Genomic DNA, 15163 nt, shown 5'->3' with positions numbered 1-15163 from the left:
TGTGCGGTCCTTGAGCAGGATCTGGATGTGCTTCCAATAGCTTCTGCTTTTTTAAAAAAATTATTTGCTTTTACTGAGCTGCAATATTTTCCAATTGATAGATTACGTGCAAGTTATGTAATAATGTAAGAGATGGTTCATGCATCTTTTCAGTAGCATTGGTCCCAGATGTATTACCAGTTCCATCTGAATCTACAAATCCAAAACACTCTGAATATATAGATTTCAAACAATTCTCATCAAGCATTTGGGAGCCAGCATGCTTCCTAGTTTCATATCATCAACAAGGTAATGGCCATATATATACAGATGGTGGGACACGGAACACTGGTTTTGTCTTATCATTCGATCTTTTTGAGAATTAGTTAGAGAATTCTCAATCAACACTATAATTCATCTCTCAAAAAAAGCTCTTTGGCACAGTTCCCGAAATGACTGAAAGAAGTAAAATAAGTTCAAGATAGCAGATCTCACCCACTTTTATTTCCTTTTCTAGCAACGTTTATTATATTTTTGGCTTTATACGATGCCTTGAGGCGGCCAGCGTCCTCCCTATTGAGTCCGGCGTAGGAGACACCCCTCATGCCACTTTCCTGCTGAGCTGACCGAGTAAAAAACAACCCCTCTCACTTTCTAAATCCTTGACTCGGATGACTATAAGAAAGGAAGCAAGACAAAGCATTCTTGTAACCTTAATCGTACAATCATTACAAACTGCTATTATGGTAACGTTGAGCTTCTCTCTTATTTAAGACTGCGCCTTTAAATACCTAAACCCATGATATGCTCAAATTAAACCCTAGAGCTACTCTCTCAAATTAAGAGGTCAAAGTAGTACTTAGGGGTCGAATTCCACAAGGACTCAAGTCTAGATAATAAATTATAGAGTTTTATAATTAAGCTAAACAAGTTGATTTAAATAAAAAAAGCAATGGAAAATATTAAATAAAACTGTTATAAATTCAGAAGATCAAAAAGCTAGGTCCAGGGAATTTCTCAGGAAATTACAAAATATTAAATCAATGATTAAATAGGATTCAAGCAATTAAAATCATATCTAGAACTCTAAACAATTTTGTAAAATAAATCAGTTCTCACTGCAAATATTATCTAAATTTAAAACCAGAAAATCCAAATCTTTTTGTAAAATTCTAGGTAAAAAAAACAGCTTAAAAACAAGTTTAGATTGTTCACAAAATTACTAAATCAAATCTCTTTGCAAGAAGTAATTTTGCTCATCAAAAGGTTTTATCAAGAAAATCAATTATATTTTCATATCAATCAATAATCCTAAGAACTAAATCCAGATGGCTAATCAAAGATCTAGCATTAAGAACAACATATGATGAAGATCTAGAAAGATAAAGAATCCTAAATAAACAGATCTAATAATTCATAAAATCCCTGTAAAAAATCCTGAACCTAACAAGCAAACTACTCAGACATGTTCAATGAAGAACAAAACATAATTCTGAATAATAAGCATTCGAGATTAAAAGAGTAAAGAGGGAGTTCAAGAATTCTTCTGTCAAAGCAGTTCAGATCTCTCTCCCAAAAACTCTCAAAATCTCACAGGGTTGCAGAAAATAAAACTTGCTAGAATAAAACCTCTGGGTCTTCTAAAACCTAAAAATACTATTTATATGTCCAAAAACACGTCAGGGACTAATGGTACAAATATGGAAAACTTTGGGGTAGATTTGTAAAACTTCCAATTTTTGGCTCTCTCGTCGGTTTGGACTGGGTGTCGATCGATGCTTCTTAAGTGTCGATCGATGCTGGTCAGTTGCTCAGACTCCAAATTGACTTCTTTGGTTAAATGCTCCAAAATCCCTTCTAATTGCTCCATTTTGCTCCTTTCATGCCAAAATCCTAGAAAACCTGTAAAGACTCTAAACCATCCTAGAAAACAAATCAAAAGACTCTAACAGACTCCTTATATCATGGTTAAAAACCACAAAAACCATGATATATCAACCCACTCACCTTTAGGTTAAGAACTGTTTTTGTTGGCTCGCATTTATTGCCTCTTGTTGTAAGTATTTAACTCTCAGCCCTTGGGCAAAAAAACAGCTCTTTAGGAAAGAACACTCCCAACTCTGTGTGAAGAACCCTAGCTTAGGATACTTTCAATTTTTCTCTACACTATGGACAGAAGAATTCCCTACAACCTAAGAGGGAAAGGGAAACAAAGTGAGTTTGCAACTCCTACTTGCAGAAGAGTCTGAGCCCCATAACTGGAAAACATAGACCTTATCAAAGAAAACCCCATACTTTAATAGGGAGGCTCACCAACCCGACTCTCCAACGCCTTTGGTCACTCATCCCAAAGTGTTTTCCTGGTTATCATCCTCTAAATATGCACTGGAGAGAAAAAGCTATAACATCCCGTTTTCCTAATTTTAAAATTTGGCCGGTTTGATTTAAGTTCTCCTGGTTTAGAGTTGGGTTTGAAAAATCCTAAGAGGACGTTTATAAGCTTTGGACGCCTCCTACTTTTTTTGTGGATTTTCGACACTTAGAAAGAAGCAGAGAGAGAGAGCCTTGGTCGATTCGGTGTGAATGCGAAGGAGAAAGAGATCAACAAAGCTTTATCTTAGAAAGAAGTAAAAGGGGCAGAATCATTAGGATTTGGGAGAAGGAGGATCTGACTGTCAAATTGTCTCGAAAGGTACTGATTTTTGGTAGAAATGTAGCTAAGAGATTTTCGTACACTCTCCTTTTACAGAAGTGAATTTGTGTTAATATTCTAGGATATATCGGCAGTCTCGTGGGGCGTTTCTTCGCAGTCGCGGATTGAGACCAGCGGGTGTTTCAGGATCAATTGCGGTTTCGCCTGAGATCTGATCGTGCTAAAATTTTGTCAAAAGCTTTGAGACATCTAGGGCTAGCATTTCACCGAAGTGATTTGATAGTTAACAATTGGTTTTTATTTTAGGGTTTCGTCTTTGAGACTGTCCTTTTATGATGCTTCTGTCCAGTTTTGCTATAAAGTCGTTTTTGGTTGTGTGGCTTGTTGTACGGCGTTGCTGGGCTGTTGCAGATGTTACGAGAGTCTCAACTGGTTGTATTTGTTGTAAGAAACAGCTTGTTAAGGTGAGTGCGTGACCATGAGCTTATTTGAGCAATTGAGTTGTATGACTTGTTTTTGTGTGATGATGTGTAGGTATGGTGCATGTATTATTGGATTTTTTGTTTAATGACTAGTTTGTTATGTTTTATTTGTGGTTATACTCTTAATTTTCTTGTGTGTATATCTCGTAGATGGGAGGATCGCCTCACTGGGTATTTCTGGTAATACTCACGCATCTCGTTGTGTTTGTGGTGCAGGTAATGTGTAGAGTGGAATCATGGCGATGAGGAGGAGGATGATTTAGGGTCTCGGTTGTTGTGTTGTGTTTATGTTATTTTGTTGTTGGACTCTTGTTAGAAGTATGCTAGGTTGCTGGTTTATATTGGTTACGATTCATATTGTATTTATATTAAATTGGAGTTTGTTTGGTTTGTCTTCCGTTGTGCATGTTAATTTGTTGTTTATTTATTGTTTAGGTTGTACAATAATTAAATATTATGGGGTATTTAATTATATTATTATTATCAAAAAAACGGGTCGGGTTGTTTCAGTTCACTTGTAACTCCCCGACCGCCACCTCTTAGTGGGCCCCATGTCCAATCCCAGTCTATGGGTCCATCTTCCTTAATGGACTTCATGTCCTCTCACTAGACCCGTGAGTCCATCCATATCTGACGGGCGGTTTGCTATGTCGGGGAGACTTTAAAGACTTGTTACCGTCCCTACAAATCACCACATGATCTTTCCCTTTGTTTTGTCCTCACTCGCACAGTTCCGAAAGTCACTTCGCGGAAGGTCACTCATCCTGAGACTACTCCAGCATAAGCAAGCTTAACTGTGGAGTACTCTCAGGACCATTGACCGAAAAGATAAGTGCACTTTGGTGACATAGGTGGCCAAATCAATTCTTACAAGTCTCTGAAACCGAGGTGTCACAATTCACCCCCACTAACAGATCGCAACGTCCTCGTTGCAAACCAAGATCGTCACCCCCAATGGTGACCCCACTCGACTCCACACTCATCTGGGTTTGGTTCTGATACCAGTTGTAACGCCCCGACCGCCAACTCTCAGTGGACCCCATGTCCACTCCTATTCCATGGGCCCAAATGGGCCTCACGTCTTTTCACTAGGCCTGTGAGTCTATCTATATCCGACGGTCGGTATGCTACATCCATGAGGTTTTAGAGACTTGTTATCATCCCTACAAATCATCACATGATATTTTCCTGTGTTTTGTCCTCACTTGCAAAGTTCCGTCAGTCACTTCCCAGAAGGTCACCCATCCTGAGACTACTACAGCTCAAGCATGCTTAACTCTGGAGTTTTTTCAAGACTCTTTAACCAAAAAAATAATAAGTACACTTTGATGACATAGGATTAACAAATGCTTCCAAACTGTTGTTATCAATTGAAAAGTGGTTTTGTCCTTTTATTCCTCATTTTCCGACCTCTTTCCCTTCATTCCTTTTTACGCCAATATCATCTTCTTAGTTATCACATGTTTTTCCCCAAATTAAGTAGATGATTATGCATGTGAGCTTTACCATCATGGTCCTCTTCCATTTTTTTTTTTATCAGCAATCTTTAAAAATTTGTGGATGGAGAACTTTGGCATGTAAATTTTACTAGACATATTAGACACTTTTTGAAAAGTAATAAGAGTTCATTAGTGTATTAGACACTTTTTGAAAAGTAATTTGAGAAATAGGCAGTTTTTGTTAAAAATTTGAAAAGTAGACACTTTTTAACTTTTGTGAAATAGAGAATTTGTAAGATATAGTATAAGACAAAAACAAATAGAAAGACCAATATACCCAGACCATGTGTCACAAAAAGAGAGTTTTATTTGTGGTCCTGGTTTTAAAGGAAATGTGAGATGGAATATAATATATAAAAAATTAAATGTATCTTCCAATGAAATTTTATGTGTGGGGGACCCGATTTTGAGGTATTAGATTAAAAATTAATGTTTCATGGTCCACTTAAATTAAGAAAATTCTCTCAAATAACATCAAATAACTTTTATTTTCAAATTTAGCACTCTAAATTTTTTTAAAAAGGGCTTAATTTTAATCTTAAACTCTAGATACTAAAACACTACCCTTCAAAATTATACATTAAGTGTAAAATAGAGATTCCAAACCTAAAAAAAAAAATATTCCAAAAAATTATTTTAAAATATTGCAATGTATCAGATAATGTTAATTTGGTGTACCATCTGGATTAAGTGTACAATCTGGGTTTAGTGTACAATCAGGGTTTGGTGTACCATAAGGTTTGATGTACTATATAAGTTTAGTGTATCATCTGATTTTAGTGTACAATCTAGGTTTAGTGTATAATATGCGTCTGGTGTCACATATGGGTCTGGTGTACCATCTGAGTCTAGTATACAATCTATGTATGATATACCACCTGAATCTGGTGTACCATCTAGCTCCGGTGTACCATATGGGTCTAGTGTACCATTTGGGTTTGGTATACCACCTGAATCTGGTGTATCATCTAGTTGTGGTATACGATCTGAATCTGGTGTACCATTTAGGTCTGGTGTACCATCTGAATCTGGTGTACCATCTAGGTCTAGTATACCATCTGGATCTTTGTACTATTTGGATTTGGTGTACCATCTGGGTTTAGTGTACCATTTAGATTTGGTTTATCATCTAAGTTTCGTGTACCATATTGGTTTAGTGTACTATCTAATTAAATTTTCAAAATGAAAACTCTACAATATAAATACTAAATCTTATTCAAAACTATACATTAAATGTAAAATAGAGAACCCAAACCTAAAAAAAAATCTAAAAACTAATTTAAAATATTGTAATGTGTGAAATATTGTTATTCTGGTGTACCTTTTGGGTTTGGTATACTATCTGAGTTGGGTGTACCATCTGGGTTTAGTGTACTATCTGATTTTGGTGTATCATCTGCGTTGGGTGTACCATCTCGGTTTTGTGTATCATCTAAATAAATTTTCAAAACTAAACCCTACATTATAATATTAAACTCTATCTCTTCAAAACTATACCCTAAATATAAAATAGAGAACCCAAACCTATAAAAAATCTAAAAACTAACTAAAAATATTGTAATGTGTGAATATTGTTATTCTGGTGTACAGTTTGGGTTTGATATACTATCTGAGTTGGGCGTACCATCTGGGTTTAGTGTACTATCTGAGTTTGGTGTACCATATGTGTTGGGTGTACCATCTCGGTTTTGTGTATCATCTAAATAAATTTTCAAAACCAAACCCTACATTCTAATATTAAAATTTATCCCTTCAAAACTATACCCTAAATATAAAATAGAGAACCCAGACCTATAAAAAATCTAAAAACTAACTTAAAAAATTGTAATGTGTGAAATATTGTTATTCTTGTGTACAATCTGGGTTTGGTGTACCATCTAGGTCGGGTGTACCATCTAGGTTTTATGTACCATTTGGGTTTGGTGTATCATCTAAATAAATTTTCAAAACTAAACCCTACCTCTTCAAAACTATAACCTATATGTAAAATAGAGAACTCAAACCTAAAAAAAAATAATCTAGAAATTTTGGGAAGTTTATGAAATTTCTAAAATAATTTAAAATATTGTAATGTGTCTAATAAAGATATTTTGGGAAGTTTGTGAAATGTGTGATATAATTGTCCATAAAACATGTTTTAGTGTTGTTTTAAGATATTTCTCAAAATCAAGCACATATATAAAATTCAAAACACATAAATCCATTAAGAAAATGATTTATTCATTTGTAAAAATAACTTTTTATTTAATTTATTAACTTGGTCATGTGTAAAAAAATAAAAAAAAGTATAAAATTCATCCATTATTAAAAAACATAACTTTGTTATTGGATTGATTTTTATTAGACTAGTTTAAAAATAAATTTGTCTATGTGTGGATACATAAAGAAATAAAAAAAAATTAAAAATGTCATTTTTTTTAATACTTGTCTAATAGAGTTTTCTAGTAGAGAAGAAAGAGAAAAGTGTCTATTTCTCGAATTTGTTTTAAAAAGTGTCTACTTTCCAAATTATTTCGAAAAAGTATCTACTTTACTAATTATTTCTATATATAATTTATTGGCGGCGACAAAAAAGGAATATGACAAGTAGATAATCCCTAATGAATCTATTAATACAAGAGATTAAACATAGGACTAATATCAGGAATTAATTAGTATAGTTACATATAACTCTGCTAAGCTCCAGGGCCTTAGCTTCCGCCGCCGGTTTCACGTCTTTAGACGGAGGAACCGGCGTTCCGGTGAGCTCGTCCGGCAAATCATTGGCCAACCCTCTAAGGTAAAAAGTGTAGAACAGTTTTGTCGGGTACACAAGCTGTTGAAGCTTAACCTGTCCGTGCGCACCTTCGAAGACTCCTGTGCCACCAGTGATGGCCAAGAACGAGTCCTCGTAAGTCAAGTACGGTCCTTGTACTGACAAGTGGCCGTAGTCTCCGAAGTAGAAGTTGTAAGTGGCTTCGAATCTGTCACCGTTCTTTTCGGGAACGTGTTCGATCACCACGCACAGACCGGCCGTGATGCCAACGCGCTTTTTGAGGTCGCCGATGTAGAGTTTGTTTGTGAATGGGACGAGGTCTCCGAGACCGAAAATTAGGCTCATAGCGTTTTTAAGAATTTTTGGGCTGTGTCTATCTAATTCGTTGAGTTCGTACATGCTTAGTTCTTGAACTTTACCTGAAAAAAAAAAAAAAAAAAAATTCATGTTTATAACTAGATACTTGATTTGAGGTATGGTCATGTGCTTACGTGATCAAGTTTGCAAAGTATTAATTAAATTGGATAATTTTGTTTTTTTGCTAAAACATAATATTTAATTATGGTAAAAAAGAAAAAGGGGTTCAATTAACTTACTTGGTCTGGAGTTTTCAATATTCCCGTTTTGGGAGAGAGCTCGATAAGGAGTGAGGTTCTTCTTGAGAGTGAAACTTGATCGTGAGTAGAAATCCGGACCGTTAGACAAGATACCAAGATTCTGAAAGGATTTAGAGAAACCAAGAAGAGAGCTTCGCTGAAAACAGGAGTGATTGTTAAGATTTGTCATTGTCATAGACACAGATTGGAGAGACATGGCAGATGAAGCCATTGATAAGAATAGAAAAGAAAAATACTCAACGAAGAAACTTTGACTTGATTGGTAAGATGAATGAGTTGAGTTGCATGGAATGTCTCTTTATACGTATGTACATATTTATAGATAACACATTGGGGTGATAAATGATTGATGATGTGATGAAATATAGCACGTGCCTAAATTTCCAAAAGATGCTATGAGTGAATTTGGATTTGAATTCCATGGTCGGAACGTCGTCTAAGCTTTGGGTCTTGGAATTAAGTTGAATACTTTTGGCCGGCCGCAGACTAAAAGAATGAAAAACGTGGGGATATATATAACCAATAATATCTAAGATACTTATTTTCATAAAAAAATGAATAAAGTATTAATTATGTTAGTGAAAAAGTTACAGAGCTCATAAACATATACTTCAGCCATTCACATTAACTCGAAAACAAAAATTAATACATCAAAAATATAACGATGTATGAGTGATGAAGTAATCTGTGCACTATGCTTTAATGGATAATTAAATATGTTATTTTACTTTTTTCGAAATTAATTAATCTTGATATAAATTAATTCTGAGTTCTTAACTATTTTAGATGAAAATCTTACTCTAAAGTTATTGATGGATTGTTGATCGTAAATTAAGAAAAAAACAAATTGTTGATGGGTACTGATATTAGCACTAAAACGATTCAAACGGATATTGGCAGTATATAGCCAACTGACGTAGTATAGTGGACTAGTTGTCATTTTCACCACAGATATGGAAAATTCTCCACACCGGCATCATGATAAGAATTTATTGTAAAAAGAAAACAAAAGAAATTGGCTCCACAGTATGCAAAACAAATAATGTAAATCGAACTATTTGAAGTAAATTTTAGATGATAAAATTGTCAATATAAGTAACATTCTAGAGGATTAGTTTTGAATGTTCATGAAACTTGGTTTTGCTCATAACCAAAAAGACTTATCTAATAAGTGGCAATCACTAGATTGCACAATGCGCTAGAGTGAAGACCATGCTAGAATGCAAAATCTTCCATGTATACTGACATATTCAAATAAGTCGTTAAAAATAAATCACATAAAACTAGAGTAAATGAGTCTGCCTATATATGGTTTAAGTATACTACGGATTGTTACATGCAACTTATTAAATTATATATGTTAATATGTTATTCCCTGAATCTCATCATCAAAGATCTTCGACTTTGCTTCTGAATCTTTTCAATTAATAAATCAACATAATGTTTTTGACCAAAAAAAAAGATAAAATTGACTATACAAGAATAAGAATTTATTTTTTTATAAAGAATATATCATTATACATAGACATGATGAGTAAACAAAAGTCTATATTAATTATTTTCACTAATTAGTATAATTGCTTATAACTCCAGTGGGCTCCAACGCCTTAGCTTCCGCCGCCGGCATCACATCCTTAGACGGAGGAACTGGCGTTCCGGTAAGCTCCTCAGGCAAATCATTAGCCAACCCTTTAAGGTAAAAACTGTAGAACAGTTTCGTCGGGTACACAAGCTGTTGAAGTTTAACTTGTCCGTACGCACCTTCAAAGATTCCAGATCCACCAGTGATGGCCAAGAACGAGTCCTCATAAGTCAAGTACGGTCCTTGTACAGCTAAGTGGCCATAGTCTCCGAAGTAGAAGCTGTACGTAGCTTCGAATCTGTCACCGTTCTTCTCGGGGACGTGTTCGATCACGACGCAGAGACCGGCGGTGATTCCCACACGCTTCTTAAGATCGCCGGTGTAGAGTTTGTTTGTGAATGGGACAAGATCGCCGAGACCGAACATTAAGCTGAAGGCGTTTTTGAGAATTTTAGGGCTGTGTCTATCTAGTTCGTTGAGCTCGTACACGCTTAGTTCTTGAACTCTACCTGAAATTATCACAAGGAGAATGAAAAAAATAAGTTAATATGTGAGTTGGGTACTTTGTAATTAATGAGAGATGAGATCATGTTTAGACAACTTACTTGGTCTAGCGTCTTGGGAGAGAGCTCGGGTAGGAGTGAGGTTCTTCTTGGGAGTGATACTTGATGGAGAGGAGAAATTTCGACCGTTGGATGAGATTCCAAGATTCTGAAAGGATTTAGAGAAACCAAGAAGAGAACTAGGATGAGATTGGTTATTGCATGACAGATTGTTTGGAGTTGTCATAGAGATAGATTGGAGAGACATAACAAAGGAAGCCATTGATCTAAGAAGACTGTTTAACACTTTTTTTTTTTTGGAAGGCTGTTATGAAATAGACTGGACTTTGGTTTATGAGATGAGTGATTCTAATTCTACTAAATGTNGGAGAGTAGAAATTTAGACCGTTGGATGAGATTCCAAGATTCTGAAAGGATTTAGAGAAACCAAGAAGAGAACTAGGATGAGATTGGTTATTGCATGACAGATTGTTTAGAGTTGTCATAGAGATAGATCGGAGAGACATAACAAAGGAAGCCATTGATCTAAGAAGACTGTTTAACACTTTGGTTTTTTGCTGGAAGGCTGTTATGAAATAGACTGACTTTGGTTTATGAGATGAGTGATTTTAATTCTACTAAAATGTCTCTTTATTTATAGATAAAGACCAGACATTGGATTGAATGATGCAATAGCACGTGACGTAAATTCCCAAATTCAAGTTATTGGTTTGTGATTTGAATAAAGTTTTAAAAATTTTAAATGTTATGTAGAATCTGTTGTTATTAGATCAAGATTTTATTAAATTCTGTTAAAGTTTAGTGGGAGTTATTTGTTTGAGATTTGAATAGAGTTTTAAAGATTTTAAATGTTATGTAGAATCTGTTGTTATTAAATCAAGATTTTGTTAAAGTTTAGTGTTATTATTTTGTGATTTTTAAAAAGTTATTTAAAATCTTAACAAATTTGAGTTATTGGATTCAGACTTTTATAAAGTCATTAAAATTTTTGTGTTTTTCAATTAAAACAAAATAACCTAGGATTGTTAATGAATTCAATTATTATGTTATTGGTTCATGATTTTAGACACTTTATTTACAAAATATAGTTTTGGAAAGTATCATAAAAATACAGGAATTGTTTGAAGGACTTTACAAGATTTTAGAAAACTAATCAACAAAACTCTCTAGCAATCTTTAACAATCTTTCACTTATTCACTTTTAATGAGCTTGTTGAACTCTTCAAAAATCTTGATAAATCTCAAACCAATAACATAATAATTGAATTCATTAACAATCTTAGATCTTTTGTTTTAATTGAATAACACAAAACTTTTAATGACTTTATAAAAGTCTGAATCCAATATTTGTTAAGATTTTAAATGACTTTTTACAAATCACAAACTAACTCATACTAAACTTTAACAGAGTTTAACAAAATTTTAATCTAATAACAACAGATTCTACATAATCAAATCTGAAACTTAAAGTTTATTTTAAGTTAATCGGTCGGCAAGTTTTCCATGGTCCAAGTTTTTGGGTCCTAGCGTGGGTCTGTCTAAGTTGAGTACACTTCTTGGCCGGTTCCTAAACTACGAAAGGAGAAATGAAAAACGTGTGGCTTGTGAAGCTTTGAATTCGTTATTCTAACTAGATTTTTGGTCCACAACGAATATTACGTCTAAGTTCTATAACTAGATATTTGTCCCACAATAAAATATTACTTCTAAGTTCTACCTAGATATTTGGACACAATAAGTTTTTATTATATGCAATAATTAAACAAGGTACAAATTAAAGATAATTAATATTTTCAGAGGAAGGGAGGAGAGAATATGTCAAAACAACTTTGAGATGAAGTATTTAGTCATCTCGATGAAACTATACCATCATCAAGCTTGAACACTTTAACAATTTCGCCGTTCACTGTATCAAGATAAGGGAAGTAGGTAGAATTCTTCAAACATCCATAATATTCGCAGGCTACGACCGTAAAACAACCGTCCCAAGCCACAATGAATGCGTTGTCTCCCAAGGAACTAACCCCAACCCATTTTACCAATTCCTCGTCCATCTTATAAACTTTAAAACTGACGGTCCTCTCGTTATAATTTTTCATCAGTTACGGTAAGTTTATAAACAATGCACAAATCTCCACAATATTCCAGGAGCCTTTTGTCTTTGCAACTATCATATTTAGAATAGTCCATCGGAGTTGAAGGTGTCTGTTGAACAATGCTTAACTGTGATAAACTAATCCACCAAACTGCTCCTTTTATGTCCACGGCATAAGATATGTCCCTTGTGAAGTATAATGTCCGAGAAATACGACTTGGTTATTAGTTTTTGTCCAACTTCTACTTCCTTCTCTAGTGCTACTGCACCAGATTTATAGGAGAGAAACTCTAAAGAATATATCTGATGGTATCTTCTCATACTTCGAGTTATAACATATCTTGTCGTACTTTAATTCATCGAATATATGAATCTTGTAAGATTCCCCAACCTTCAAAAGGTCTAGGGTTTGGTGGGAAGGTGAAAAACTACTTTGTTTTACACTTTCTAAATGGTTAATGATGTAAATTTCAAGAACATTGTGATATAGTTCATGATGATATGGTTAGAATTTCTGCACCAGTTGTGGTAATAAGAATTGTATGCTCAAACTGTGCGGCCGGACCACCATCTGCTGTCACAATTGTCCATTTGTCTGGCCATGTTACAAAGTCCGTCGTTCCAATGGTAAGAATTGGTTCTGTTAACAAAGGAACGAATCACTTTGTAAAAAGAGTATAAATGCATTCATCAAATTCTATATAGAGAATACTCACCGAGCGTAAAAGTTTGACCTTCAATCATATATTTAAGTTCATAATCATCTGCACAGAACAGAGAGATTTTCAGAGAAGTTCCACACCATTACCAAGAGTTGCTGCGGAAAAGCCCTTTTTGTTGTTACTTACAGTTACTATGAAGATATATAAGAGGTTCCGAATGTAATGCAGTTCCTACACCATGACCGATGAAACGCTCCATATTATAGCCATACTTTGCAGCATGCTCACTGTTGAAAATAATCAAAACTGATCCTCCTAACTTCTCTATTGTATATCTTATTTAAATCCGATTAGTACTACTAGTTATTACCTAATTATCTTCCCAATATGTTTGAAGCTTGCTCCATCTTTACAAACCGATATACCTTTCTCCAAGCATTCTTGTGTGACCTGTTTAGAACAATCTCTAATGTTTTCATAAAAATTAAGAAGTAAAGCAAAAAAAAAAAGGAAAGGAGTATCCATTAACCTTCACAAGCTGTGTAAGGCTTTCATCAACGTCACCACATAAGAAAGTCTTTGACGTATCTCCATGATATCCCTGATTGAAGGTGTTACATCCAAAACTTATAATAGCAGAGTAGCTAAAGAAGCTCATAAAGAAAGACTTACATCCAAGTAAACCGCGACATCGATGTTTACTATATCTCCATTCTGAAAACAAGGATTGATTAGTGATATATTATACTACATACAAGAGAATTTTTCATACGTGAAAAAGCAGTTTCATACTACTACAAACCTGTAGGGGACGAGAATCAGGAATACCATGAAACATACATTCATTAACCGAGGTACAAACACTTTTCGGAAACCCACCATAACCAAGAGGTGAAGGATAAGCACCAGACTCAATAACCATCTGATGCACTGCCTTGTCAATTTCATCTGTAGTAACAAATGGCTGCAACACAACAACAACAAAAAAGCTATCAAACCAAAAGGGTTCAATCAAATTTAGAGATTTCACAATAAAAAAGCTAATCTTTTTTTCACTTACTCTAACCAAAGTTCCTGCATAGTCTAACACACGAGCAGCGAGCTCGCATGCTTTCTTCATTTTCACAATGCCTATAGAGTCAGGAATCTGAATCTCACTTGATATCTTTGGTACTTCATTAGACTCAACGTATGTAGGCTTTGGTATATGATCAGGCACAAGAAGACGAGGTGATACTCTTCCACATACTAGAGGTGGACGTGGGTTTATTCTATCTTCTAATGAGTTTTGAAACTGTTGAATCCTAAAAAAAAAAAAAAAAAAAAAAAAAAAAAANATCAAATTTAGAACTGCTTCAACAATGTCACACATTCATGAATATTGAATTTTGTTATATATACCTTTTAATTCTCAGAGAAGATGATTTCTTCTTACCTGCAACAAAACAATACGTAATATTTCGAATTATGACTTACAGATTCCAAAAATTTCTCGAATTCGCAATCAAATTATACTAATCCCTTCATCACTATCAATTTCTCCAAAACCTAAAACACGAACTTGACGAAATAAACAAACAAAGAAAACAGAGAAACCTGAGAGCGGGAAAGTGGTGAAGTTGGTCGGAGCTCCGGCGAAGTTTTTTGGAGGCGTTAGTTTATCGCCGTTAAATAAAGAACGTGACGGGGAAATCTTCTGCAACATTTTTTTGTTTCCTCCGGTGAAGATAAAGCAACGGACCAAAAAGATTTTGAGGAAGAAACCCTTTGATGGGCCTGTAAATCAATAAGGCCCATTATAATTACGAGTATGCCCCACAAAAAAAAATGTAATTTGATTTCTATTTTGAATATCATCTATGTTGTTTAAATTTTTTTTCTAATAAGAAAGAAAAAGGTAAAAATTATATATTATTAGTTTAAATATTTACTGAATAGATAACAATGTATAGTTAACAATATATATAATAATATATTCTAATCTTTATTGGTTGGTTTAATATATATTTTGACTTAGTAATTTGTAAGTAGCTATGTGTTGATGATATAAAATAATTAAAAGTAGTTATATGTTGACATATATATATATATATAGGCATGCAAACTTAGTATAGTAAGAGTTTTTGTATAATCTTTTATTTTGCTTCTTTTGAACATTTTTTTTTTTTGCTAAAGATGTAAATATCATTAGAAATTAAAAAGGTTTTACAAAAGAGTAACACCTACACAAAAGTAATATTGGCAACAAAAAAAAAAAAAAAAAAAAAAAAAAAAAA

General features: G+C 34.1%; 3 protein-coding genes and 1 pseudogene across 3 annotated transcripts; all 4 read right to left on the bottom strand.

Moving 5' to 3' along the window:
* On the bottom strand, positions 7093-8255 carry LOC104790191 (allene oxide cyclase 2, chloroplastic-like). The gene is made up of 2 exons (XM_010515896.1): positions 7965-8255; positions 7093-7787 (listed from the first exon to the last, which is right to left on the bottom strand). Exons 1-2 carry the CDS (start codon positions 8194-8196, stop codon positions 7261-7263), a joined length of 759 nt encoding a protein of 252 aa, XP_010514198.1. The 5' UTR covers positions 8197-8255; the 3' UTR covers positions 7093-7260.
* Positions 9450-10467, bottom strand: LOC104790190 (allene oxide cyclase 2, chloroplastic-like). Its single transcript, XM_010515893.2, has 2 exons — positions 10173-10467; positions 9450-10076 (listed from the first exon to the last, which is right to left on the bottom strand). The coding sequence occupies exons 1-2, from the start codon at positions 10390-10392 to the stop codon at positions 9550-9552; spliced, it is 747 nt and encodes a 248-aa protein (XP_010514195.1). The 5' UTR covers positions 10393-10467; the 3' UTR covers positions 9450-9549.
* On the bottom strand, positions 11924-12493 carry LOC104793885 (annotated as a pseudogene).
* LOC104790189 (methionine aminopeptidase 1C, chloroplastic/mitochondrial) lies at positions 12645-14613 on the bottom strand. Its single transcript, XM_010515892.2, has 10 exons — positions 14484-14613; positions 14289-14322; positions 13948-14191; positions 13690-13851; positions 13560-13601; positions 13417-13488; positions 13258-13337; positions 13074-13174; positions 12942-12989; positions 12645-12865 (listed from the first exon to the last, which is right to left on the bottom strand). Exons 1-10 carry the CDS (start codon positions 14590-14592, stop codon positions 12717-12719), a joined length of 1041 nt encoding a protein of 346 aa, XP_010514194.1. The 5' UTR covers positions 14593-14613; the 3' UTR covers positions 12645-12716.

The sequence above is a fragment of the Camelina sativa genome, chromosome 6 (genome assembly GCF_000633955.1).
Source record: "Camelina sativa cultivar DH55 chromosome 6, Cs, whole genome shotgun sequence".
Classification (NCBI taxonomy): domain Eukaryota; kingdom Viridiplantae; phylum Streptophyta; class Magnoliopsida; order Brassicales; family Brassicaceae; genus Camelina; species Camelina sativa.
The sequence above is the reverse complement of the archived record's forward strand: the minus strand, read 5'-3'. Positions and strand labels throughout refer to the sequence as shown.